The sequence below is a fragment of the Diceros bicornis genome, chromosome 4, assembly GCF_020826845.1.
Source record: "Diceros bicornis minor isolate mBicDic1 chromosome 4, mDicBic1.mat.cur, whole genome shotgun sequence".
Classification (NCBI taxonomy): Eukaryota; Metazoa; Chordata; class Mammalia; order Perissodactyla; family Rhinocerotidae; genus Diceros; species Diceros bicornis.
The window spans coordinates 67,848,552-67,873,205 of NC_080743.1; the positions used below are offsets into that span (position 1 = coordinate 67,848,552).

The following is a 24,654-nucleotide window of genomic DNA, read 5'->3' on the forward strand; positions in this document are numbered from 1 at the left end:
TATTATTTTCTATGAATTCTTTGAGATTAAGTTGCAGGTATTATGACACTTGTAAATACTTCTAAGAACAAGAACATTATCTTATATAACCATTGTAGTTATACAAACACAATTGTTGAATTCAGGAAATTTAACATTGATGTATCTGATATATAGTTGATTTGTATATCTTATCTGATATACAGTTGATTTTCAGGTTTTCCATTTGTCCCAAATAATGTACTTTTTAGAAATACTACAGTCACCCTTGCCTCCATCCAGGATCTAATTAGGCTCATATATTGTATCCAGTTTTCATATTTCTTTAGTATCCGTTAATCTAGAGATGTTTTTTAGTTTTCCTTTGTCTTTTATGACATTAACGTTTTTGAAAAATACAGGCCAGTTGTTTTCTAGACTGTCTCTCAAGTTGGATTTGTTTGATTATTTCCTAATGATTAGATTCAGGTTTATGCATTTTTGACAGGAGTAATACGTAAGTGATGTTATATCCTCAGTACATCATATCAGGGGCATATGATGCCATTTGTCCCATTATCAGTGATTGTAACTTTGATCATTTGAATGAGGAAATGTCTGCTAGTTTTTTTCCCACTATGAATTTACTGTTTTTTCCTTTTATAATTAATAAGTAATCTATGGGGAGATAGTTTTTTGAGGGAGATGGAATCATGTTTAATATAGGCACATAATAAATTGTTGAGCATAGCTTTTAACAGTTGGCCTCAATCTAGCCCAATGACAAGGGAAATCAAGAAACTATTCAGAGGTACTGAGCTGAATCCAGTTCTTGATTTTTGAGAACCTGAAGGCATCTTGAAGAGCCAGGTGAGAGCAGGTGGTAATGTATGAGATAGCATCCGTGGCCTGGGAAAAGGGTAATTCATTTATGGGAATGGTTTTGACATATTGTACTTGCCCTGCTGCCCAACAAGAAAGAAGTTGAGCTTCCATTGCTGGACCTGAGTGTTGAGGGGATTGGAAAGAGGAGGTATCCTCTGATATGACCTCATTGAGTGATAGAGGTTATTAATAACTGAGTCAGACTTTGGCATAAAGATAAGGTGAGTGGACGAACGTGTTTTCCCGATACAGTGAGTTCATTCAGCCCAGCTTACCTTTTTTTATTTTAACTTTCTGTTATGTAAAAATTTAAACCAAGCTTAGTTTTAATCATTTTAAAACCTGATTTTATTTTAGTGCTGTTCCTTTGGGAACCACAGCCAGAGAAGAGATGGAAAGGTTCTGGAATAAGAACATTGGTTCAAACCGTCCTTTGTCTCCCCATATCACTATCTACAGGTAAGGTCTCTGGAGCCAGGGAATCTAGAAGTAGTGGGTGGAAGTTCTGGAGGTTGACCCATAGCCTCCCTGATTATTTCTCTTAGGCCTTTTTTATAAGAAGATGACTAAATTCTATCTTCTGGTCTTAGAAGGTTAATCTATCCTGTAAACTACCATTCGGAAAATTCTGGTAAGTCAAAATGTAATTCCTATTAATTAAAAAAAATTATTTTGAAACAATTTCAAATTTACATAAACATTGCGGAAATAGTACACAGAGTTCCTATATACCTTTATGTAGATCCCCAACTTGTTAACATGTCTGAATAATTTGAGAATGAGTTACAAAGATGATGATGCCCCATTACTCCTGTATTAGTTTTCTATTGCTGCTATAACAAGTTATCATAAACTTTGTGGCTTAAAACAGTACATTTATTATCTTACAGTTCTGTAGGTCAGAAGTCTGACGTAGGTCTCACTGGGCTATAATTAAGGTATTGGCAGGGCTGCGTTCCCTTCTGGAATCTCTCGGAGAGAGTGTTTCCTTGCCTTTTCCAGCTTCTAGAGGCTGCTCTGAATTCCTTGGCTCGTGGCCTCCTTCCTCCATCTTCAAAACCAGCAATAAGTCAGATTCTTCTTGCATCCCATCACTTTGACCCTACTTCCATTGTCACATTTCTTCTGTGACTCCCTTCTTCTGCCAGCCTCTTACACTTTTAAGGACCCTTGTGATTAAATTGGGCCCATCCAGATAATCCAGTATAGTCTTTTTATCTTATGGTGAGTTTATTAGCAAACTTAATTTCATCTGCAACCTTAATTTCCCTTTGCCATATAAGGTAAAATACTCACAGGTGCCAGGGGTTATAGTGTGGACATCTTTAGGGAGGCCATTATTCTGCCTACCACAGTTCCTTAATACTTGAGTGTGTTTCCTAAATGCAAGGACACTCCTCATAGTACAACCATCACAATCAGAAAGTTAACATTGATCCAGTGTTACTGTCTAATCCCCAAATCCCATTCAAATTTTGCCAGTTGTCCCAATAATGTCCTTATACATCCAAGATCGGATCCAGGAACATGTATTGCATTTAGTTGTCTGTTTAATCTCCTTTGGTGTGGAATAGTTTTTTAGTCTTTCCTTATCTTTTATGACCTAGACATTTTTAGAATGTTCTCAGTTTGCGTTTTCCTGAGGTTTTCTTGTGATTTATGCATATTTGGCAGGAATACCTCTGAAGTGATGCTGTGCTCTTCGAAGTGCATTGTGTTAGGGGGCAGCACATGATAATGATTTATCCCATTACTGGTGATACAAACTTTATCACTGGTTAAAATGTGTCTGCTGGGTTTCTCCACTATAAAGTTAATGGATAAAGATGTTGTGTTTATTAATTAATACTTAACTTTGTGGAGAGATACTCTGAGACTATAAATATTCTATTTCTCATCAGACCTTTAGTTATCAGCATCTGTTGATGGTATTTGCCTGAATCACTTATTTCTATGATGGTTGCCAAATTGTGATTTTTCTAATTGCATCATACTTTCTAGATTTATTTATTACTCTAGGGTAAAGCTTGCTTTCTTTATCAGTACACACTCAAGGATTCCTGAAAGGAAAAACTCGTTTCTCTTCTACTCTTATGACACCAACTAAAGGAAAAACCCCACTGTTTCCTCTCTACTCTCAACACTTCTGACACCACATATGTAGGGGTTTTTCCCACACCAACCAATTTTCCAACTCTCTGGACACCGACTGGGTGTCCTGCAATTCAATTATGACGCCAACTACCTAGAGTTAGGACAGACCTCACAGGTTAGGGGCTCAGTCCAACAAGACTGCCCCCACTTCAGATGCCAGTTGCAAGTTCCAGGTTGTCACTTATACTTCTTACTAACCAGCTATAAATCAAGGGTTCCCACAACTCCCTCCTTGGATACAATAATCTTATAGAATGGGTCACAGAACTTGGAAACATTTACTTACATTTACTAGTTTATTATAAAGGATATTACAAATGATATAGATGAACAGCTAGGTACCCTTTTAGGTACCTCTATGGCTGGAAGAGTCCTGAGCACAGGAACTTCTGTCCTCATGGAGTTGGGGTAAGCCACCGTCCTGACATATGGATTTATTTACCAACCTGGAAACTCTCTGAACCCTGTACTTTTGGGATTGTTGTGGAGGTTTGTCACATAGGTGTGATCAATTATTAACTCAATCTCTAGCCTGTCTCCCCTCCCGGGCAAAAGGGGTAGGGGCTGAAAGTTCAAGCTTCTAATCGTATCTTGGTCTTTTTGGTGACCAGCCCCCATCCAGAGTCACCTCATTAGAACAAAGGACGCCCTTACCTCTGAGGAAATTCCAAGGGATTTAGGAACTGTGTATCAGGAACCAGGGTCGAAGACCAAGTATTAGAATAAAAGATGCTCCTGGCACCCTTATCACTCAGGAGATTATAAGGGTTTTAGGAGCTCTGTATCAGGAACCAGGAACAGAGACCAATATATATATACATATATTTCTTATTATTTGCCCAAAGGGTTACACTGTTACTCATTTATTTTGATGTTCCAGTTGTCCCAGACTTGGCTAGTGGGAGTTCTTCAAGATGACTCCTGTGAAATCAAGGTCTGGGTGCTAGATGTGCTCATTGCTACCAGGATGTCATTGCTTCTAGGCCCTTTCAGTAGATAGAGCTAGGATATATGTATGTGTATGCAAACACACACGTACATGTATGTATGGAAGTATATACATATACATACATGCATCTATATGTTTATCTGTTGTCCTCAGAAGTAGCACTGATAGCTGTTATACTGGTGTCTTCTAAGAAAAACCCCTGTAGATCTACTCGTTTCTAGCTAACCCAGCAAAGCCTCTTGAGCTCTGCTACCCTCTTTACTTGGGTTTCTGCCAGGGAGGCTGGCCATTTTTTAACCACCTCCACAAATACCACAACCCTTCAGATTTTTCTCCAAGCCAGATTCCAGAAATAATTCTGATTGCAGAAATTGGACATTCTACTACAACAGAAGGAGACTAATAGGTCATCCTCAATCCTTGCTACTTTATGGTGAAACTTTTTTTTTAAGAGATAAAACATTTGGGGGAGGATTATAATGATGAAGAACTTCTCAAATTATTCTGAATCTGTATTTAAAGCCCTGGCCTTTTTTCACGGGTCGTATAACAAATGGTCGTAAGCTAGTGAGGGGAGTCTTGCACTACCTTGTTTGCTCTTCCAGTTATGAAACTGTACATACTTGTGGGGAAAAAAGAAACAGCAGGAAACATGGGGCTGTTTCCAAGGTGACATATCCAGGAAAGATGTCTGAGATATCTGGAATCATATTTTCTATTCCTACTAACTTTTAGAGTTTTTTTGGAGGAGGCCTGGAAGTAAATGATTAAGTTAGCACTTTATGAAGTACTCTTTATCTCAGTAAATTGAGTCAGTTTATCAAAGCAAAAGTGTATACAGGGGTTAAGTTATCAGGAGAATAAGAGTCATTCAAAAGGATATTAGAAAACTTTTTTAAAAACTTAGGAAGGATTCTTTAAATTTAGTCATCAACCTCATTGGTTTTAAGAGTACTCCTTGGGGCTTTCGATATTCCACTAAGCTTCTGTGGATAGTTGTGTGGGGCTGGCCAACATGCAGATTGCACTGTAGGCCCCCAGTGGTAACCAAAGCAACTTTACTTTGATCTCTTTTATTTATTGGTTTTTGCATTTGAAGAAAAGGTGCTGCTCAAAATATATATATATTTAAAAGCCACCGTTATACCTAATGAGTGAATTTCCTCTGCAATATTTTCATAAATGGTTGCTTGCCTATGCTTGTACACCTCTAGTGACAAGGAACTCACTACTGCCATTTCCCAATTTGGGAATTTCTCTTATCATCAGAAAGACCCTTTTTTTAGTTGAATTTACTACATCTTCTATCTGGTGGCTCTAGTTCTACCTTGAACCGTATAAAATAGATCTAAGCCCCTCCCCTTTTTTTGACAACCTCTATTGATTTTGAATATCTTTTCATGTGCTTATTGGCCATTTGTATATCTTCTTTGGAGAAATGTATGTTCAAGTCCTATGCTCACTTTTTAATTGGGTTGTCTTTTTACCTTTTTTTTTAACTTTTTATGGTGGTGAAATATACATAACAAAATTTGCCATTTTAACCATTTTTAAGTGTACAGTTCAGTGACATTAAGTACATTCACATTGTTGTGCTACCATCACAACTGTCCATCTTGATAATCCTTTCATATTCTCAAACTGAAACTCTGTACTCATTAAACAATAATTCCCATTCCCTTCTGCTCGCAGCCCCTGGCAATCACTATTCAATTTTCTGTCTCTATAAATTTGACTACTCTAGATATCTCATAAAGTGGAATCATACAGTGTTTGTCCTTTTGCATCTGGCTTATTTCACTTGGCATATGTCTTCAAGGTTCATCCATGTTGCATGTGTCAGAATTCCATTGCTTTTTTTAAGGCTGAATAATACTCCATTGTATGTATATACTACGTTTTGCTTATCCACTCATCCATCCATGAACATTTGAGTTGTTTCCACCTTTTGGCTGTTGTGAATAATGCTTCTATGAACATTGGTGTACAAATATCTCTTTGAGTTCCTGCTTTCAATTCTCTTGGGTGTATACCCAGAAGTGGAACTGCTGGATCATATGGTAGTTCTATATTTAATTTTTTGAGGAACTGGTGTACTGTTTTTCACAGTGACTGCACTGTTTTATGTTCCCACCAGCAGTGAACTCCATATCCTGCCTGGCCAACTCTTGTTATTTGGTGTTTAAAAAAATTTTTTTTACAATAGCCATCTTAATGGATGTGCAGGAGTATCTCATTGTGGTGTTGATTTGCATTTCCCTAATGATTAGTGGTTTTGAGCATCTTTTCACATACTTATTGGTCATTTGTGTATCTTCTTTGGAGAAATGCTTATTACTTTCTTGATGGTATTGTTTGCAGCATAATTATTAGATTACTTGCTGAAATTCATATAGCCTATGTCTCTAGCTTTTCCTTGATTACCATTCTACTAACAGTCAAAAAAGGAAATAAAATTAATATATTTCAAATCAGTAGATGTTTGTTGATTGCTCAGTGTGCTTGGTACTCCCCTTAGGAGTTGGAAATACAGAGATGAATAAGATATAATCTGTGTTCAAAAGGATCTCAGTATTTCCTGAAAAAAATTTTTCCTAAGGCAAATTATACTGGCTCCTAGTTTTCATCTTTTCTAGTAAATGAATTAAAACAATCTTGATTTTCTATACTAGACTCTTAGCTAATGTTTGAACAGGAGATGGGATGATTTGTCTCTGCTCCATGATGTCTGAGGCCTCAGCTAGAAGACACAAAGGCTAGGGCTGAATTAAGTACGCAAGATCAGTACTCGCATGTCTTGGATTGATTCTAGCTGTTAGAGAGGCCCTCATTTTCTCTCCGTATGGTCCTGTCTACATGATCTCTCTGCCTAGGCTACTTTGGGCTTCCTCATAGCAGGAGAGAGGGAGGGAGGGGAAGTGATTTGAAAGTCGTGCAGTGCCATTCTGTTTGAGGCAATCAGTCATGAAGTCCTGCCCAGGTTCAAGGGGCTAAATGCTTGCCTGATGGGGAGTGACAAGATTCTGGAAGATCATGTGGGACTGGAAATAATATTGTGGTTATTATTTTATTTTCTGAATCACTTTTTTTTTTTTTTTTTTTTTGCTGAGGAAGATTGGCCCTGGGCTACCATCCATGCCCATTTTCCTCTACTTTATATGGGTTGCTGCCACAGCATAGCTTGACAAGCAGTGTGTTGGTCTGCGCCTGGGATCCAAACCTGTGAACGCCGGGCCACCGAAGCGGAGCCTGCGAACTTAACCACTACGCCACTGGGCTGGCCTCATGGTTATTATGTTGAAAATAAAATCTCCCTTACCTACTCAGTACTAGACTAGCCAGGCTATGGTTTTAACCATTTTTGAAAATTAGGTTAACATTTGGCTTCAGTGGTTTCTCATATGACTCCCATTTTCTATTTTAGTATTTCTAAAAGACTACCAGCACAGTACATGTGTTTTATCTGTTAGCTCTTTCAGTCATGAGATTTAATTCATCTGGCCAGGAGCCCTAAGTGCATTTGGAATGCTAAGCAATGTCTTACAATTTCCCCACCCCTTTTTTTTTCAGTTCTCTCAAATCAATATTTGTTCTCTCTTTTTCAGTCTGATAATCATTCTCTTTGACAAATAAAATAGTTGAGCAATTTGCTTTGCACTCTGTCATCCATTAACATAAAATTGTCCATCCCAGTTAGGAGGCTTTCTTTCCCTGAATACAATTTTAAAAGCCCCTTTTTGTTGTCCTTGACATTTTTGCAAGCCTCAGCTCATTCTGGGTTTTAGTCTCCTGATTCATCTAACCAAATTATGCCGTTGTTCTCTGCTTGTCCTTTGTTAAGTGGCTCTTCTTCCACCTTTTATATTTATCCTGTTAAGTCTGAGTTAATCAGAGTAGTGTCTAGCCAGTTTTTTTGGTTTCTTTGGACATTATTCCTTTTTTACTGTGAACATTTTCATTATATAGTTAGAATTTCTTTTTGAGATCTTTGCAACCTACTTGAGTTGCTTCCCTTTAGAGTGTTGAACATGTGGCCTGATTATGCTCAGCATTCCCTATCTAAGCTGACTTTCCAGGGTGAATGTTAACTTTATCCAAAGACTCCTGTTCTTTCCATTTCACTAACCCATTCCCTCTTGAGCTTGAGAACTAGGTCCAGAATATAGTAGTGTTCATTGTTCTTCTGTGAAATGCTTTGGCAAATTGACGATTCAGAACATGATTTAAAAAGGAGTTTGATGACAAAGTATTTCAAAACCACTGTGGATTAAGAAACATATACTAAATCCAGCTAAACTGGACTTAAAAATTTGGGATAGGTAATTTATTAGGGAATAAATGGTATGCTCAATTTGGATATTTTGGGGGCATATAATAAGAGAGACTTCAAGGGTGACCATATATTATATGAAACAGTGGATAAATAAAACTCACTTAGGTTTCCTTCTACTTGAAACTTATGACTGGAGAAACAGAACTACTCAGGTGGTTGTATTCTAGTGATTCTTTTGTGTGTGTCTCTCTCTCTCTTTTTTTTTTTTTTTTGCTGAGGAAGATTAGCCCTGAGCCAACATCTGCTGCCAGTGTTCCTCTTTTCGCTCTTTTTGTATGTGAACTGCTGCCACAGCATGGCCACCCACAGACAAGTGGTGTAGGTCCGCACCTGGGAACTGAATCCTGGCCACCAAAGTGGAGTGCGCCAAACTTAACCACTAAGCCACCAGGACTGGCCTCTAGTGGTTATTTTCTAACTGTATGCCACTTTAATTGGTGTCTTTGACCCATGTTGTCTCCTATGAAGGGAGGAGTTTGAGTTATAACTGATTCCTCCTTTTAGCTCTATCTACCAGATGCAGCGTGGTAAAAGGGAGGGATGCTTCTCCTTAAATAAATCAGTTTTCTTATTTTGAAACCAGAAAGTGGAAACATAGGCATGTGAAAGCTATTTGTTTTTGTTTTTGTGTTTAAATAGTGCCTATTTCCAAAGTAGTTTATGTTCTCTTTGCCAAATTGGACTCTCTACTATAGTGTCATCTTTTCCTTTTTTTAATTGCCTTTGTGTATTTCTTTGCAGTTGGTCTCTTCCTATGGTGATGTCCATTTGCCACCGTGGCACTGGTGTTGCCTTGAGTGCAGGTATGTCTGTGTGTTTTTATGTGTATGTGCTTACACACACACTTCTATGAAGAACGTTGCTGTTTCTGTGGCTCTAGGCACTGCCACCTTTACAACTCAGCAACTTGATTTAGAGAAAATGATGAGTTCATTTAAGCTTATTGTTCATTCTGTCCTTTAACAATTAATTATGAGTTCCCACTATGCTTAGGTTCTTTTCTTAGCCGATTTTTAAATCATCCCTAGCACGTCCTGATACTATATTTATTAAAATTATAGAGAGCAGAGATAGAAACGTAATAGAGATGGGCTGGCAGACTGAACATTGACGAAACACAGTCCAAGATTAGTCATCAGCCTTATTCTTCCAGAAACTCAGTTTTAGCACCCATTCTTTGTCACCTAGAATTGATTAGGCCCAAAAAGACCAACTCACATTCTAATCTCACAAAATCTTGGTTTACAGACCAGAATGTCTATTTATTTAGTTATTTAATATGAAATACAGCTGCAGAGTGAATTGTCTGCTGGTCTTAGATAGTGCATCCTTTTCAAGTAATAAGGTTTATTACAGATAGGAAGTGCAGATTATAATCAGGTTTCTGAGATCTGATGCATCTTTCCCTGGTAGGGATACTTTATGAGAAGATCAACTATATTTTAAATTTTTCTATGGCTGGTGCTGGAGACATGGACTTATTTTTGTTTTTCATAATATCCTACAGGGTCCTCCTAGGCTTCTTATTTTTTTTTGTGAGGAAGATCAGCCCTGAGCTAACATCCATGCTAATCCTCCTCTTTTTGCTGAGGAAGACCAGCTCTGAGCTAACATCTACTGCCAATCCTCCTCCTCCTTTCTCCCCAAAGCCCCAGTAGATAGTTGTATGTCATAGTTGCACATCCTTCTCGTTGCCGTATGTGGGACGCGGCCTGAGCATGGCCAGAGAAGCAGTGCGTCGGTGAGCACCCAGGATCCGAACCCGGGCCACCAGTAGCGGAGCGTGCGCACCTAACCGCTAAGCCACAGGGCCGGCCCCCCTCCTAGGCTTCTGTGGACTGAATTTTTACTGAAGTGGTCATCAGCAAGAGCAGCACCGGTGGCTCAAGTGTAGGGGTCCTGTATGTAGGGAGCTACTACTGAGACATTGGCAGAAATTATCTAAAGCTGTGTCTCTGCTATTCGCAATCAGGTTAGTTTTGTTGATAATCAAGTAAGGATGGAAATTCCTATCTAAGGTCTGATGTTACCATTCCTATGTTATCATTCCTTTGCTTGGTAAAGGAATGATGGAATCCAGCTATAAAGATGATGGGTGTTGCCTGAGAATTCCTGTATATTTCTGGTTTTTAACCTACTTGCAGTGAAATAACACAATAAAATTCAAGACTAGGCTATTCTAACTGTAAATTCATAATTACTTTATTTCTCCTTACTTAGAATCTTAAAATTTTTAGATTGATACTTTCTGCTTAGTTTGGTGTTATCGATGAGCAGATTTAATCCTAAAAATCATTGGAAGAACAAGAGCAGTTTATTTATTAGGCTGCTGTTTCCCTTATTATCTCAGTGTATTTATCACCACTGAATGAAAGAAAGAATGTTGACTCTTTCATAGAGGTCCCTCTTTCAGAACTGGAAGGGAACAGATTTTGCCTAGGTGGACTTAGGCAACTTAAACTCTCTAAACCTCAGTTTATACCTTGTAAAATGGGTATTTAACAATGTCTATCCCAGAATTGATGGGATTTCAAGAAACTGTACTCTGGATGTTGACTTATGGAAACAGGAATGAGAAGCATGATAAACTTAATAACAACAGCCTTTTGGAAGATGATGTCCATTGAACCAAATGGTGAGAAGACCTGGATCATTTGGCCTGAAATGAAGTCAGTCCCAACAACTGTGATCTTTGTGTTCTTTTTTTTTTTTTTTGCGGTGAGGAAGATCAGCCCTGAGCTAACATCTGCCAATCCTCCTCTTTTTTTTTTTTGCTGAGGAAGACTGGCCGTGGGCTAACATCCAGGCCCATCTTCCTCCACTTTATATGGGATGCCGCCACAGCATGGCTTGCCAAGCAGTGCTTCGGTGCGCGCCTGGGATCCAAACCAGCGAACCGCGGGCCACCGCAGGGAAGCGCGTGCACTGAAGCGCGTGCACTTAACCGCTTGCGCCACGGGGCCAGCCCCGGTCTTTGCATTCTTGTGGCTCCTCTCCAATCTATTTTTCACACAACAGCAAGAAAAATAAAACCCTTTTGAAAATAAATTGAATCATGTCATGCTTAGAATCTTCCTATTACTGTATTTGCCTTTGCACTTAGATTAAAATTCAAATCTCCACCATGGCCTAAAATGCCCTGTCTGATCTGGCTTTTGCCTAACTCATCTCTACCATTCCTCCCCTGGCTTACTCTGCTCTAGTCACACTGGTCTTTGAATTCTTGGGAACAGGCAAAACTCTTCCTCACCACAGAGCCATTGCATGTTTTATTTCCTTGATCTGAAATGTCCATTCCTACCCCTTGCTCCACTGTGCATGTTTAGTTCCTTCTTATCCTTTAGATCTCAACAAAATTGTCACTCAAAGAGTACTTTGCTTACCACCATATCTAAAGTAGTAGCTTCTATTTCTAGTTCTATTGTTAATTTTCTGTTTCACAGCACTAGTCCTTCATCATTCTTATTGCACTGGTTGTTTCTTTCATAGTTTATATTATATAATTTGTAATTATTTTGATTGCTTTTTATAAATCTATCTCTTTTATTAGACTAATCTCTTCAGAGAGTGGGATTGCATCTATCTTATTTACCATTCATACCCTCTAGCACTCAGTAGGTGCTTAGTAAATCTTCATTTACTAAATGAATACACCCATGTAAATCACTTTGCTCATAGTGGTCATTTCAGAAACGTTCATTCCTCCTACTTTCTAATTAATCTCTTGTTATGCATTAGAAATTGGAGAGTGATAATAATAGCCTCTACCCTTAAGGTTGGAAGAGTCTAAGGAGTAAGACAAATAAATATTTATATTGCATTATGATTACGTTTTAATAGAGATATGAGATCCCAGAGGAGAGATAGAGATATGAGATCCCAGAGGAGAGACCAACTCTAAGGAGTGAAGAGCATGAAAGAAGTATGAGTAGGAAAGTTCATAAAGAGGAGGTAGAGGAGGGCATTCCAGCAAAGAAACTACCTGATGCTGCGCAAAAGCATAGGGATTGGAAAGTGTCCAGAGTCACTGGATAATGATGACTGGGTCTGGTTGTTTGAGAGTAGTGTTTATGCGAGAAGTGATGAAAGATAAGGCTGGAAAGTGTGCCAGACAGTGAAGGACTTTGACTGGCATTCTGAGAAGTTGGAACTTGACCATCGGAAATCTTAAAAGGTTTGTGTTCTTGTTTGTTCCAGTAACAGGACAAACTGGCCTAGACAAATCCATGATAAGGTATTTATTCAGACTGTAGAGATTTTGTGGCCAATATATAAATTCTAAAAAGCATATTGAACTGAAAAGCATGATGACACTAGTTTGACTTTAAAATAGAATTTATTGAAAAAGAACTTTACAAATAATCCTTTAAAAGATAGAAAGAGGGCCGGCCCCATGGCTTTGAGGTTAAGTGCGCGCGCTCTGCTACTGGCGGTCCTGGTTCGGATCCCGGGCGTGCACCGACGCACTGCTTCTCCGGCCATGCTGAGGCCGCATCCCACATACAGCAACTAGAAGGATGTGCAGCTATGACATACAACTATCTACTGGGGCTTTGGGGGGAAAAAAAAAAGATAGAGATGGCTAGTAACACTTCCATTGCTTTGGTTCTGTAGGGATTAAAATACTCATGGTTTTTCACAGTGACAGATGGTATAAGAATCTAGGTGAAATTAGGTAAATTCCTTGAGAACAGCAGGTAGCTGAAGCTGCAGTATGAATGTGACTGCAAAGGGTAATCAACAAGATGCAGCATACGACAATAAAAAGAATGAAATTAGAACAAGAAAATATGGATGCTAAACAACAGATATTTTAGAGGAATGCAACTATAAATGAATTATACAGTTAACTTGAATGAGTATAAGAATGGTACTGAATGTTTTGGATAGTCTTTAAAACCAGGGGGATTGAAGAATCAGAACTTCTTGAGAGATGAGAGATGCGTGAATGCATAGGCAAACCTACTGCTCAGGCAGTAAGCTTCTTTTCTAGAAAAGCCAAAGAACTTACAGATTTCTAAAGTAACTAATGGAACTCTGAAATGGCTGTTCTTTTCTTCTGGGCTTTTCATGAGATGGGACCTTAGTTATTGATTCTCAAATGTGATGTGTTAGACATACGGTAGGAATCCTGGTCATTCCAGACTGAGGCACAAACTTTGGAGTAAGGCAGATCTGAGTTCAGTTCCAACGCTGTCACTAACTAGCTACTATATCATCACTTCCTTTTCTGCTTATACTAATGCCTAGTTAGGATTGTGAGAACTAAATTAAATCAATGTTCCCATGACCCCTTCCTCAGGTTCAATAATTTGCTAGAACAGCTTACCAGAACTCGGGAAAACACTGTAGTTACGTTGACTTTTTTTAAATAAAGGATGCAACTCAGAACAGCTAAATGGAAGAGATACATAGGGCCAAGTATTGGGGAGAAGTGAGGGGAGAAGTGCACCTGGAGCTTCCATGCCCTCTCTGGGCATACCACCCTCCCAGCGCATGGATGTGTTCAACAAGCTGGAAGCTGTCTGGACCTGGTAGTTTAGGGATTTTTATGGAGGTTTCATTGCCTAGGCTGGAGTGATTATATTATTGGCTGTTGGTGTGGGGGGCTGGGAAGGAGAGGGGAGTATGGGGCTGAAAGTTCCAACCCACAAGTCATGCCTTGGTCTTTCTGGCAACTAGCCCCCATCCTGAAGTTATCTAGGAGCCCCCAGCCACCAGTCATCTCATTAGCATACAGAAGACACTTATCACTTCAGAGATTCCAAGGGCTTTAGGAGCTGTGTGCCAGAAAACTGGGGAAAAAGACCAAGTATTTATTTCTCATATCACATCTTCAAGGAATATCAATCAGTTAATTCAGTCAAAGGTGACTTTGGCCAAGACTCTCCTCATTACAAGTGAAAAATATATGAGAAGAAAATAAATACGAGATTTCCTAAATCCTCCTCTGATGTCTTGTGTACTGGGAAGCCGGAAATAGCCTCTCCTAGAACCTGAGTGCTTGAGGAGCACTCTTCTAAGAGCTAAACAATTTAAATTGGGAAAACAAAGTCACTGAAGCTGTCCTATCTAATCACTAAGAAAAATTAAATGGTGCTTTCACTTGGCTGCCAAGACCAGCTCCGGCCTGCTGCACCTCAGTTAGGTGCTATATACAGAACTGTGCAGATTGTCAGTGAGTCCTATTGCCGCTTCCAGAAGCCATCATAAGCTCTTTCAGATACTTCTTCCCAGCAAGCCCCTGCAGATGTCACTGCAAATGAAAATGAAAACATCTAAAAGAGCCTTGGTGGAGCTGTCCAAGTGATGATTAAAACTGAGGTTGACAGCACCTGATTGCTCTTTTATCTAAAGTGTTTTCACACTAATGTCATCGTGATGTGTTCTGCCTGTCTGTTTTCCTGCAGCCTCGGTGGGTGGGGAGGGGTCAGGAGTTTTCATGCACTGAGGAAAAATGAAGCATTTCTGAGAAGCATTTTCTCTTCTGGTAACAATCAATTTTTCCAGGTCCTCCCTGGTAATGCAAGGATTAAGATGTAGCAGTCGTGAAGTAGGAAGGGCTGAGAACGAGATTTTTAGCTACTAATCATCAGACATTTTCTGAGAGGTGTAGGATGAAATATTCCTATTGTTAATGTAAATAATCACTACCATACCTATGTTAGGAACTTTAGATATAGTATTTAATTTAGTTCTCACAATCCTAACTAGGCATTAGTATAAGCAGAAAAGGAAGTGATGATATAGTAGCTAGTTAGCGACAGCGTTGGAACTGAACTCAGATCTGTCTTACTCCAGAGTTTGTGCCTCAGTCTGGAATGACCAGGATTCCTAGCGTATGTCTAACACATCACATTTGAGAATCAATAACTAAGGTCCCATCTCATGAAAAGCCCAGAAGAAAAAAATGGCCATTTCAGAGTTCCATTAGTTACTTTAGAGATCTATAAGTTCTTTGGCTTTTCTAGAAAAGAAGCTTACTGCCTGAGCAATAGGTTTGCTTATGGATTCAGGTGATCTCTCAATGAAGGTCTAATTCTCCAATCTGACCTGTGTGAAAATCAGTGTGGAATAGGAAATGAGGATGGTGATGTCCAATCTGATTTCCAGGATTTGAGGTGTTGTACGGTATCTAACAATGTATACATCCCATTAGTAAGTAATTGTGGTTATTTAAGAATGAAATAAAAATTTTTCTTTCCATTTATGTGGATAATTTTTTTCAAATGGCTACTAAATTTTAGAACATAAATACTTAAGTTGTTTGGATCTAACTACTTAATAAACAAAACTGTTAGGCATTTCTTTTGGCTTAGAGACACTGTGAAAAAAATTACTGAAAACACCAAGGTACCATGAATGGAGATAGTTTGAGAAGGTGTGGGAGGAAGATATGACCCAAGAGTGTTAAAGAATCTTCGACAGTCTGGATAGATAGGAAGTTAAAAGATCACAGGAGCCCCTCCACTATCCCTTTGAATTTCAGTGCAAGCCCAAAGCTCTGAAACTTCAACAGCCACACATATGCTTTAGATATCAGGGCAGACTCAGCCCTGATTTGTACACCAAATGTGACAACAGTCTAATAGCTGAGTCCTAGGAATGGCCACTCATAGCAACCCTAACCCATAGAAGAAAAGACTCTGATATGTCTGCCTCATCCTAGGATAACACCGTCTACTCTCGTTACCTACCACAGAGTCAAAACTGATGGAAGTCCTGGGATGTGAACAGCAGCGTTTTCAGCCTTTGCTTCTCCTATGAATGTCATAGAATTCTGTCAGTTAGTTTAATCAATTCAAAAGGAAAAGACTGTTTTTAGATAAATCAAATGTTTTAAAAAACCATTCTACTACATAACCCCAAGCCAATTTTTTCAAGATCAGTATTTTTTAAAAGATGAAAACACCAACAAATCTAAAAGCAGTTAAGAATCAGGAGTTTATAAGTGCTTAAGAAAAAAGTGTGGTATTAGTAGAAAAAATCTGAATGTAGTGTTCAAATCCCAGCCCAGTCACTTCATGCTGAGTAAACTTCGATATGCTTCTTAGTGTTTCTGAGCTTCAGTTTCTTCACCTGCTACATGAGGGTAGTACTATTTTTCAGATTGTTATGACGATTAAATAATTATGTAAATTTTCAGTAAAAGATGGCTGTAGTAGTAATTGTATTTGAAGTAGGTGGTATTTTTCTGATGGGTTGGGTACTTCAAAAAAAACCATAAAATGAAACATAGTCTCAGGATATACACAAAATAGTGGTTATCTCTGAGTAATGGGATTATGGGGAACTTTTCTAAACCATACATTTCTATAATGTTATAATTCTTTGCAATATGTTTTGTAATCAGAAAAAAAATTTAAACAATGTCTCTGAGAGGTTAAGGAGATTTGGAAATGAATTCACAAATTCCAACCCAGATATAATTAAAAGAGAGAGTGTGTTGGCTGGCTGCCTTTCTGTGCTTTCAAAAAATACTCTCCTCTTCTGAACTGTTTTTACTCACAACACTTCTGACACCAAATGTGTGTTTTTCCCAATACCAGCAAATTCTCCAATTCTCTGGACACCAACTGGGTTTCCTGCAGTTCAATTCAATTCTGATACTGACTACCCAGAGTTGGTGCAGACCCCACAGGTGAAGGGTTCAGTCCCACAAGACTGCCCCCATATCAGACTCCACTTGCAAGTCCCAGGTTGCCACCTGTGCTTCTTGACCCAGTAAACATGAGGGCCTGGTTTGTGCTGACCAGTGTGTTGTGATGTGGTTACAAACCTTGCCCCGAAGGACTTTATAGTCAAGTGGATTTTCTTCCTATTTCTCTTTTAACTATACTCTCCCCAAGTCACCCCACCCACATTTAAAACTTCACTTATCACTTACATGCAGATGATCCTCAAATCCATATCTTTGAATCAGAGCTCACCTAGCTTTAGACCTTTATCCAGTTGCTTATTGAATATCTTCACTTGGATCTTCCTTAGGTGCCTCAAACTCAAATATACTCTAAATTGAAACTATCTTTCCTTCCTTCCAAATTATCAACATCAATCTTCCAACAAATCAAAACTGAACTAAACTAAAACTTGCATTTCCTTTGCTCTCTATCTGCATGAATGGCATTATCTAGTCAGTAGTCCATGCAAACCACCATCGGTGATAGCTCATTTACCCCCTACCCCAAAACTTTACCTTCTTTATATCTTTTTTAGTTGTCCCTTTTTCTCTATTCTTCCTGTTATTATCTTCGGTCAAGCTATTACCACTTTATCAACTGGAGACTTGGAGTTGACCTGGCCTCCTATTCAAACTTCTTGCCTCCATTCTGACTCCTCTCCAGTCCATCCCACTATTGCTGCCAGGTTGATCTTTTTAAAGGCATATCTGACCATATCATTCTACAGTTTAAAACTCTTTAATGACTCTCCGGTTTGATTAGGAATGGCAATATTTGGCCCAGGTAACCCTCTCCTCCTTCTGAGGCCAGGGCAGATCATTTTTTCTATGTATGATATGGCCTAAGACTCCTTCTCACTATGTCACTTCAGGCAGCCATTATTAATTGATATGGATTGGCACTGAGATGAAATCTATTTGTCATCCTTAACCAACAGGATTACGTTTAAACTTTGTAGTTTAGCACATAAAGCTGTTTATGATTGAGCCTTGTATCCTGCCACTCCCTGCTTACCTACCCCACAATCTCTTTCCTCAAAACTCAGCTTAAGTTTACCTCTGAGAAAAAGCTTTTCAGGATAGTCTCCCCCTCCTACCAGATGGATTTTGATTTTTCTACTTTGTGTTCCAAAGCACCCTATGCACACACAGACCTTTGTTATAGTGCTTAGTTATGGTGCTAGTACACCCTAGCACCATACCCTGGACTGTAGATTGATTTATTTAAGTGTCTCCTCTACTAGACTGTAAGCTTCTTTATATTTATTAGTTTTTGAGAGTTTAGCTTTTTATTGAACATGTTACAAGAGATTTAGTCAAAAAGACCAAAGCCCATGTCGTCATCAAACTCCAATTCTTCTTTCTTTGCTTCCACTTTCTTCTCAGCTGGGGCAGCAGTGGTGGAGGGGGCAGGGCCTCCTGCTGGTGCAGTGCCAGCTGCTGGGGCAGGTCCGCCAGCCCGCAGGTTGCAGACAAGGCTCCCAATGTTGACATTGGCCAGGGCCTTTGCAAACAAGCCTGGCCAGAAAGGTTCAATATTTACACCAGCTGCTTTAATGAGAGCATTGATCTTATCCTCCATGACCGTCACCTCATCATTGTGCAGAATGAGGGCCAGGTAGATGCAAGCGAGCTCCAAGTCAGAGGCCATGGTGTGGGCGAGTGCTGGGCAGGTGCTGCTGGGTGCGGTGCTAGTCACTGGATGAAATGAGGGTCTCACCCCAACTCGGCCTTAGCTTCGGAAGGACTGAGCACCTTAGCAGCATCTTAAAATTGCTCCCAGCTGTGAAGCGCTGTGGCTAAAATGTGGCTTTTTCCTCTCCAGAAAGGAATTTCTGCCTCTTCTACCTCAATCACACAGTCCCGTGTTGTGGGGGTTCTTTTTAATCCAGTTTTCAGTTCTCTCAGGGGTAATTGTTCCAAGAGTAGTTGTAAATTTGTTGTGTCCTTGGGAGGAGGTGAGTTCAGAGACCACCTACGCTGCCATGTTGACACCAGATCCCTTAGACTGTAAGCTTCTTAAGGGCAGAGGCCATGTCTTGGTTTTTCTCACCCCAAGTTTAGCACAGGTTACATAGGATGCTTTCAATAAATGACTGTGAAAGAAATGAGTGCATGTTTGCTACAGTTGACATCAGTAGAATAGAATGGACTTCTAGAAGTTATACTCTCTGCATGCTGTTTTCCATGCCCTACTACTATAAATGTTTCATGTTCTTTAAGATTTTCTTGGAAAGAGTTTGCATAACCATCTCAATGACCTTACTATTAGAAGATTCCTTCCAGTGATGAATTGTCATGATTCTAACCACTCTTCTGCCTTGAGTGGAAATGGAGAATTAAACTCGTATTAAAATAATCCTGTGTATTTTCAACAGGTGTGTCCTTTCACCCTACTGTTTAGAATCACTATAATGAACCACGGTTACTGATGGAAATGTGTAGGAGTAGAAACTAGGTAGCAACTATTGTGGTAGAGATTGTTTCTTAACAGCTTTATTGAGATATAATTCACATACCATGCAGTTCACTTATTTAAAGTTTATAATTCAGTGGTTTTTAGTATATTTCACAGAGTTGTGCCACAATCACCACCATCAATTTTAGAACATTTTAATCACCCCAAAAGGAAACCCCATATCCATTAACAGTCACTCCCTATTTCCCCCCAATCCTCCAGCCCAAGGCAACCACTTATCTACTTTGTCTCTATAGATTTGCCCATACTGAGCATTTCATATAAGTGGAATTATACAATATAATTCCTTTGTGACTGGTGTCTTTTGCTTAGCATGATGTTTTCAGAGTTCATCCATGTTGTAGTGTGTATCACTACTTCACTTTTTTTATTGCTGAATAATATTCCATTGTATGGATATACCATGTTTAATTTACCCATTCATCAATTGATGGATGTTTGGGTTGTTTCCATTTTTTGACTATTGTGAATAATGCTACTGTTAATATTTGTGTACAAATTTTTGTGTGGACTTATGTTTCATTTCTTTTGGATATGTACCTAGGCGTGGAATTGCTGGATCATACGGTAACTCTGTTAACATTTTGAGGAACTACCAGACTGTTTTCTAAAATGGCTGCACCATTTCACATTCCCACTAGCAATGTATGAGGGTTCCAGTTTCTCTACATCCTTGCCAAAACTTATTACTTTTCTTTTTATATTTATATATATAAAACCTAATTTATTTGTTTTATTATTAAATACATTTGATATTTATATAATTATGTATATTTTATATAAATGTACATATAATTTTATATTTAGCTATAGCATCCTAGTTGGTATGAAGTGGCTTCTCATTATGGTTTTGATTTGCATTTCCCTAATGGCTAATAGTGTTGAACATCTTTTCATATACTTAGTGGCCATGTATTTTTCTTCTTTGGAGAGATATCTATTTGGATCCTTTGCCCAATTTTATTTTATTTATTTATTTATTTTTAAAGATTTTATTTATTTTATTTTTTCCCCCCAAAGCCACAGTAGTTAGTTGTATGTCATAGCTGCACATCCTTCCAGTTGCTGCATGTGGGACGCGGCCTCAGCATGGCTGGAGAAGCGGTGCGTCGGTGCGTGCCCAGGATCCGAACCTGGGCCGCCAGCAGCAGAGCACATGCACTCAACCACCAAGCCACAGGGCCGGCCCTTTGCCCAATTTTAAATTGGATTGTGTTTTTATTATTGAGTTCTAAGAGTCTTTAATATATTCTGGATACAAGTCCCTTATCAGACATATGATTTGCAAATATTTTCTCTCATTGTGTGTATTGTCTTTTTACTTTCTTGATGGCATGGTTTGCAGAACAAAAATTTTAAATTTTGATGAAGTTCAATATATCTGTTTTGTTGCTTATGGTTTTGGTGTCCCCTCTAAGAAACCACTGCCTGATCCAAGGCCATAAAGATTTACTGCTATGTTTTTTTCTAAGAGTTTTATAGTTTTAGCTCTTACATTTAGGTCTCTGACTTATTTTGAGTTAAATTTTTGTGTGGTAGAGATTTGAATGATTTAAAATTTTTTCTCAGTCTTTCCCTTGGACTGCATTACTTTTTTTTACTGAGGTGATGATACAGATGCAGCCAGAGGTGACTTCTTAAGTGGCAGGTGAAGTTTTTATAGAGAGGGATACTGAAAGGAGGAATGATAAACTTTTTTTAAAATATATAGCAAATTTAAGAGATTAGAGTCAGATCCCAAGTAGCCTATCTCCCACTACAAAACATGAATATTAGTTTAAATCTGCCCGATTTCAGAATGGTTTAGAATTGTATGAGTTTTCCAGGGGCTGTCATAGAACCCAGTTTTATGTGTTATATTGGTTGTAGCTGGTGGGCAGCTGTGATGGGCTTACTTGGTTTTCTCCTCAGGCGTCTCTCTTTTTGGCTTGTCGGCCCTACTGGTCCCTGGGAACTTTGAGTCTCATTTGGAACTTGTGAAATCCCTGTGTCTGGGGCCAGCACTGATCCACACAGCCAAGTTTGCACTTGTCTTCCCTCTCATGTATCACACCTGGAATGGGATCCGACACTTGGTAAGTTAATTGTAGATTTGTACATTTCCTAGGTGAAGGGAATGGAGAGGCTGGGAGGATTTTCTCCTTCATTGTCTGAGTTTAGTGCTGTTCTTAAAGTTAGTTGTACTGGACCTTTGCTCAGGAACCTCTTGGGGAAAGCTAAACTAGACCCCCTGTGCATTCCTTGGCAGCCCTGCTGGTGATGTAGCTGAGCCCTGGATGTAGGCCTGGCAGATACTTTGCAGGGTCTCAGTGTGAACTCGTCCAGTTTTAAGAGGGATGTTACTAACAGAAACCCTGAAGCCAGGTCATACATCTGGCATAGAAGGCATATTTATTAGGCAAATAATTAATTGGTACCTGTTGTGTCAGGCACACTTCTAGACAGTGAGATTCAATTATGAGCTAGATAAACATGGTTGCTGCCTTCAGTCTAACATTCCTGTCAACCCAGAGTGACAAGTCTGGCTGGTGTCAAATATACTAGCTTTTGTTATCTTGACATCTTAGCTGTTTTTGTTATTTGTTTGTTTATTTTGAGCTATTGGAGAGAATAAGGCCAACTTGAACAGAAACTGGGTACCTAGGATCCCAGATTTTAATATTGGGTTTAGGAATCTTTTGATGACCTGAAAACTGTTCATGTTGCCTCCTGTATGACCTTGGGGTCAGTTCAAACTGATGTCTCTTTCTCTTTATAAAGGAATTAAAGCTTAATCAAACCTGCCCCGGTCAGAGATGAGTCCCTTCTCCAGCATTTTAAGATTTCATATGTTGTGGTCTCCCTACCCCTAGTCTTGCTTCCTTTCCCAGGAAAACAGTTACAATTATATTTACAGTATTTCTGGTTTCCATTCATACTTCTCATCCTGAGCTATTTTTCAGATGTGGATGCTTTTGCCTTAATTTGACCTTTTATAACTTCCACATCAGAGCCTAGAGACTAGGACTTACTGAATTTCAATCTGGTCCAATAGAGAGTTTAATGGAATCAGAAAAGTGAGAGACTAAATGACCTGTTAAATTAAGTATATCTATCAGCTGTTCTCTGGGGCAGTGTTCAGTTTGATTCAAAGTGACTTCACTTCCCTAAGGGGGAGGGGATGGAGAGGGAGGACATTTCCATTAATGACTTCTTATTCCACAGAACAAAGCTCTAATGAAAATCAGCTGATCAGCTTTTCTGTTCACATCCTGGCTCAAGCGGGGACTTGCTGTGTATTTGCTTTTGTCTCACTATGGGGCGAAGGGCGGGGAAGAAGTTCTACAAAATCTCAGAACTCGGTCAAGGCTTTTCTTAAATCCTTAAATCTGCTTTTATTTTTTCTAGCAAGTACTGGCTCTGAGTATGGGACAGGATTTTATCTGTTCTCTTGACAGTCCATAGTTCTTGCCCTCTAAGCTTGATCATTGCCTTGCCAGAAGCTCTAATGGGGGAGTGGAGAGTGGGATTGATGTAAGAGAGTAGGAAGTGATAAATATCTTCAAAAGATATTTCTTATTGGAGGTCACAGTCAAAACAAAATTGAGAAATAGTGTTCTGATCCCAAAGAGTATTTTTTTAGAATAGTAGTCCTCTGATGGACAGATGTTCCTTCTCAAAAGAGATTCTGTGATTGACTATATCTAGGAAATCTTGTATATTATATCCCCATTTTGCAGATTCACAGTGTGTATTAATAAATTGTTTGAGAAGTCTTGCAGTTAAATGTTTACCAAATTTATTTGACCACAGAACTTTCTTCCCCCATGTAATGTCTTTCAACATTCTGAGGAATTAGTTTTGGGAGGAACACACTTTAGGAAACATCAATGTAGTTTTGTTGTCATCAGAAAAAGTTTAATCTCTTTAGTCTGGAAGCTTTAGTATATAGGGGCTGAGAATGCCTTTTCTGTCATTGGAAAAGTGGGTGGTAGGTACCATATTGTGGTTTTGAGAAAGGTGATGGGGCACAAGGGAAGAAGTGCTTTTCTCTAGGATTATGCTGTGATGAATTGCCTGTTCCATTAGGTGGAGTTCCTTTCTGAGAAAAGAGCTGTGAGAGTGACCAAGGACCTGATTGCTGAAATTCTTCTTCTTTTTTTTTTCCTGCAGATCTGGGACCTAGGAAAAGGCCTGAAGATTCCCCAGCTGTACCAGTCTGGAGTGGTTGTCTTGGTTCTTACTGTGTTGTCCTCTGTAGGGTTGGCAGCCATGTGAAGAGCTGAAGTTTCCAACATCATCATCTTACAAATGATTGCATTGACCTGTCTTCCTGTTTGTCACTCTTATCTCTAGCCAGGGCAAAGTTCTCCTGATTTGTTTAGTCCCTTTTGTGCTTGCAGAGCCCCTTGGAGCTTGGCAGTAGAGTACCTTATAGAATCATAGTAGTGGAAAAGGGTCCAGTTTTCCCCTTGTTTCTAAAGATGGAATGACTGCAAAACTCCCTTTTCCTACTCCCAGCTTGCAGCCTACTCTGGGCCTAGGAGCCCTTATTCTCTCTCCATATTGGGCCTTGATTTGTGCTGAGGGTCAGCTTTTGGCTCCTTCTTCCTGAGACAGTGGAAACAATGCCAGCTCTGTGGCCTCTGCCATGGGGACCGGGAGTGGGGCTTTGGGTGCCACTGCCTGTGGGTTGCTGGCTTAAAGGACAATTTTGTTCATTGGTCAGAGCCCAGGGTCTTTAGCACCCACACAATGTGACTGAAAGAAGAGGGGTGGGAGTGGAGGGGAATTAGCCTGTCCCAGCTAGAGAGAGATAGAGAGAGTTGGCTCTTGGAGCAGGTGCTTTGGGGAGAAGATATATAGCTTTTGATGCAACAGGAAAATCCAGAAAATTATCATTGAACTTATTAAGGGTTATTTCTTTTCCTTGCATTTCTGGAAAAACAAGCCTCTTATTGTCATGTTTTCTAATCCAAATTCATGTGACATCTTTTTCTGAAACTGAATTAAAATACTCATTTTGTCTTGGACTCTCCTTGAAATCTAGAGAAACCAAGAGAATGGCGGTTGGGGAGGAGCCAATTTCCTCCCCCGCCCTCTGGTCTCAGGCATTTACGTCCCCCAATCTGACCTTTCTCAGGAGGGAAACAGTTTCTCCTACAACTGACCACTGAAAAAATTTTCAGAGAATCAAATATAAGTAGCCAAAGACTTAATATCATGCAGAAGCCTCA

The 24,654-nt window shown here is 39.3% G+C and overlaps 2 protein-coding genes across 2 annotated transcripts in view; one reads left to right on the plus strand and one right to left on the minus strand.

Annotated features, from left to right (window-relative positions):
• The window catches only part of SDHC (succinate dehydrogenase complex subunit C), a 29,302-nt gene extending 4,852 nt beyond the window's left edge, over window positions 1-24,450 (plus strand). Inside the window, exons 3-6 of the mRNA XM_058539652.1 lie at window positions 1,201-1,302; window positions 9,021-9,082; window positions 21,350-21,513; window positions 23,591-24,450. Of these exons, the coding sequence (XP_058395635.1) occupies window positions 1,201-1,302; window positions 9,021-9,082; window positions 21,350-21,513; window positions 23,591-23,695 (433 nt within the window). The 3' untranslated portion in view covers window positions 23,696-24,450. The remainder of the gene's footprint in view (window positions 1-1,200; window positions 1,303-9,020; window positions 9,083-21,349; window positions 21,514-23,590) is intronic.
• Window positions 18,230-18,610, minus strand: LOC131404684 (large ribosomal subunit protein P1-like). Its single transcript, XM_058539655.1, has one exon. It carries the CDS (start codon window positions 18,608-18,610, stop codon window positions 18,272-18,274), a length of 339 nt encoding a protein of 112 aa, XP_058395638.1. The 3' UTR covers window positions 18,230-18,271.
• Window positions 24,451-24,654: the final 204 nt, after the last annotated feature.

Excerpts from the sequence above, each read along its gene's own strand:
- LOC131404684 (XM_058539655.1), bottom strand. The coding sequence starts at position 18,610 with ATGGCCTCTGACTTGGAGCTCGCTTGCATCTACCTGGCCCTCATTCTG.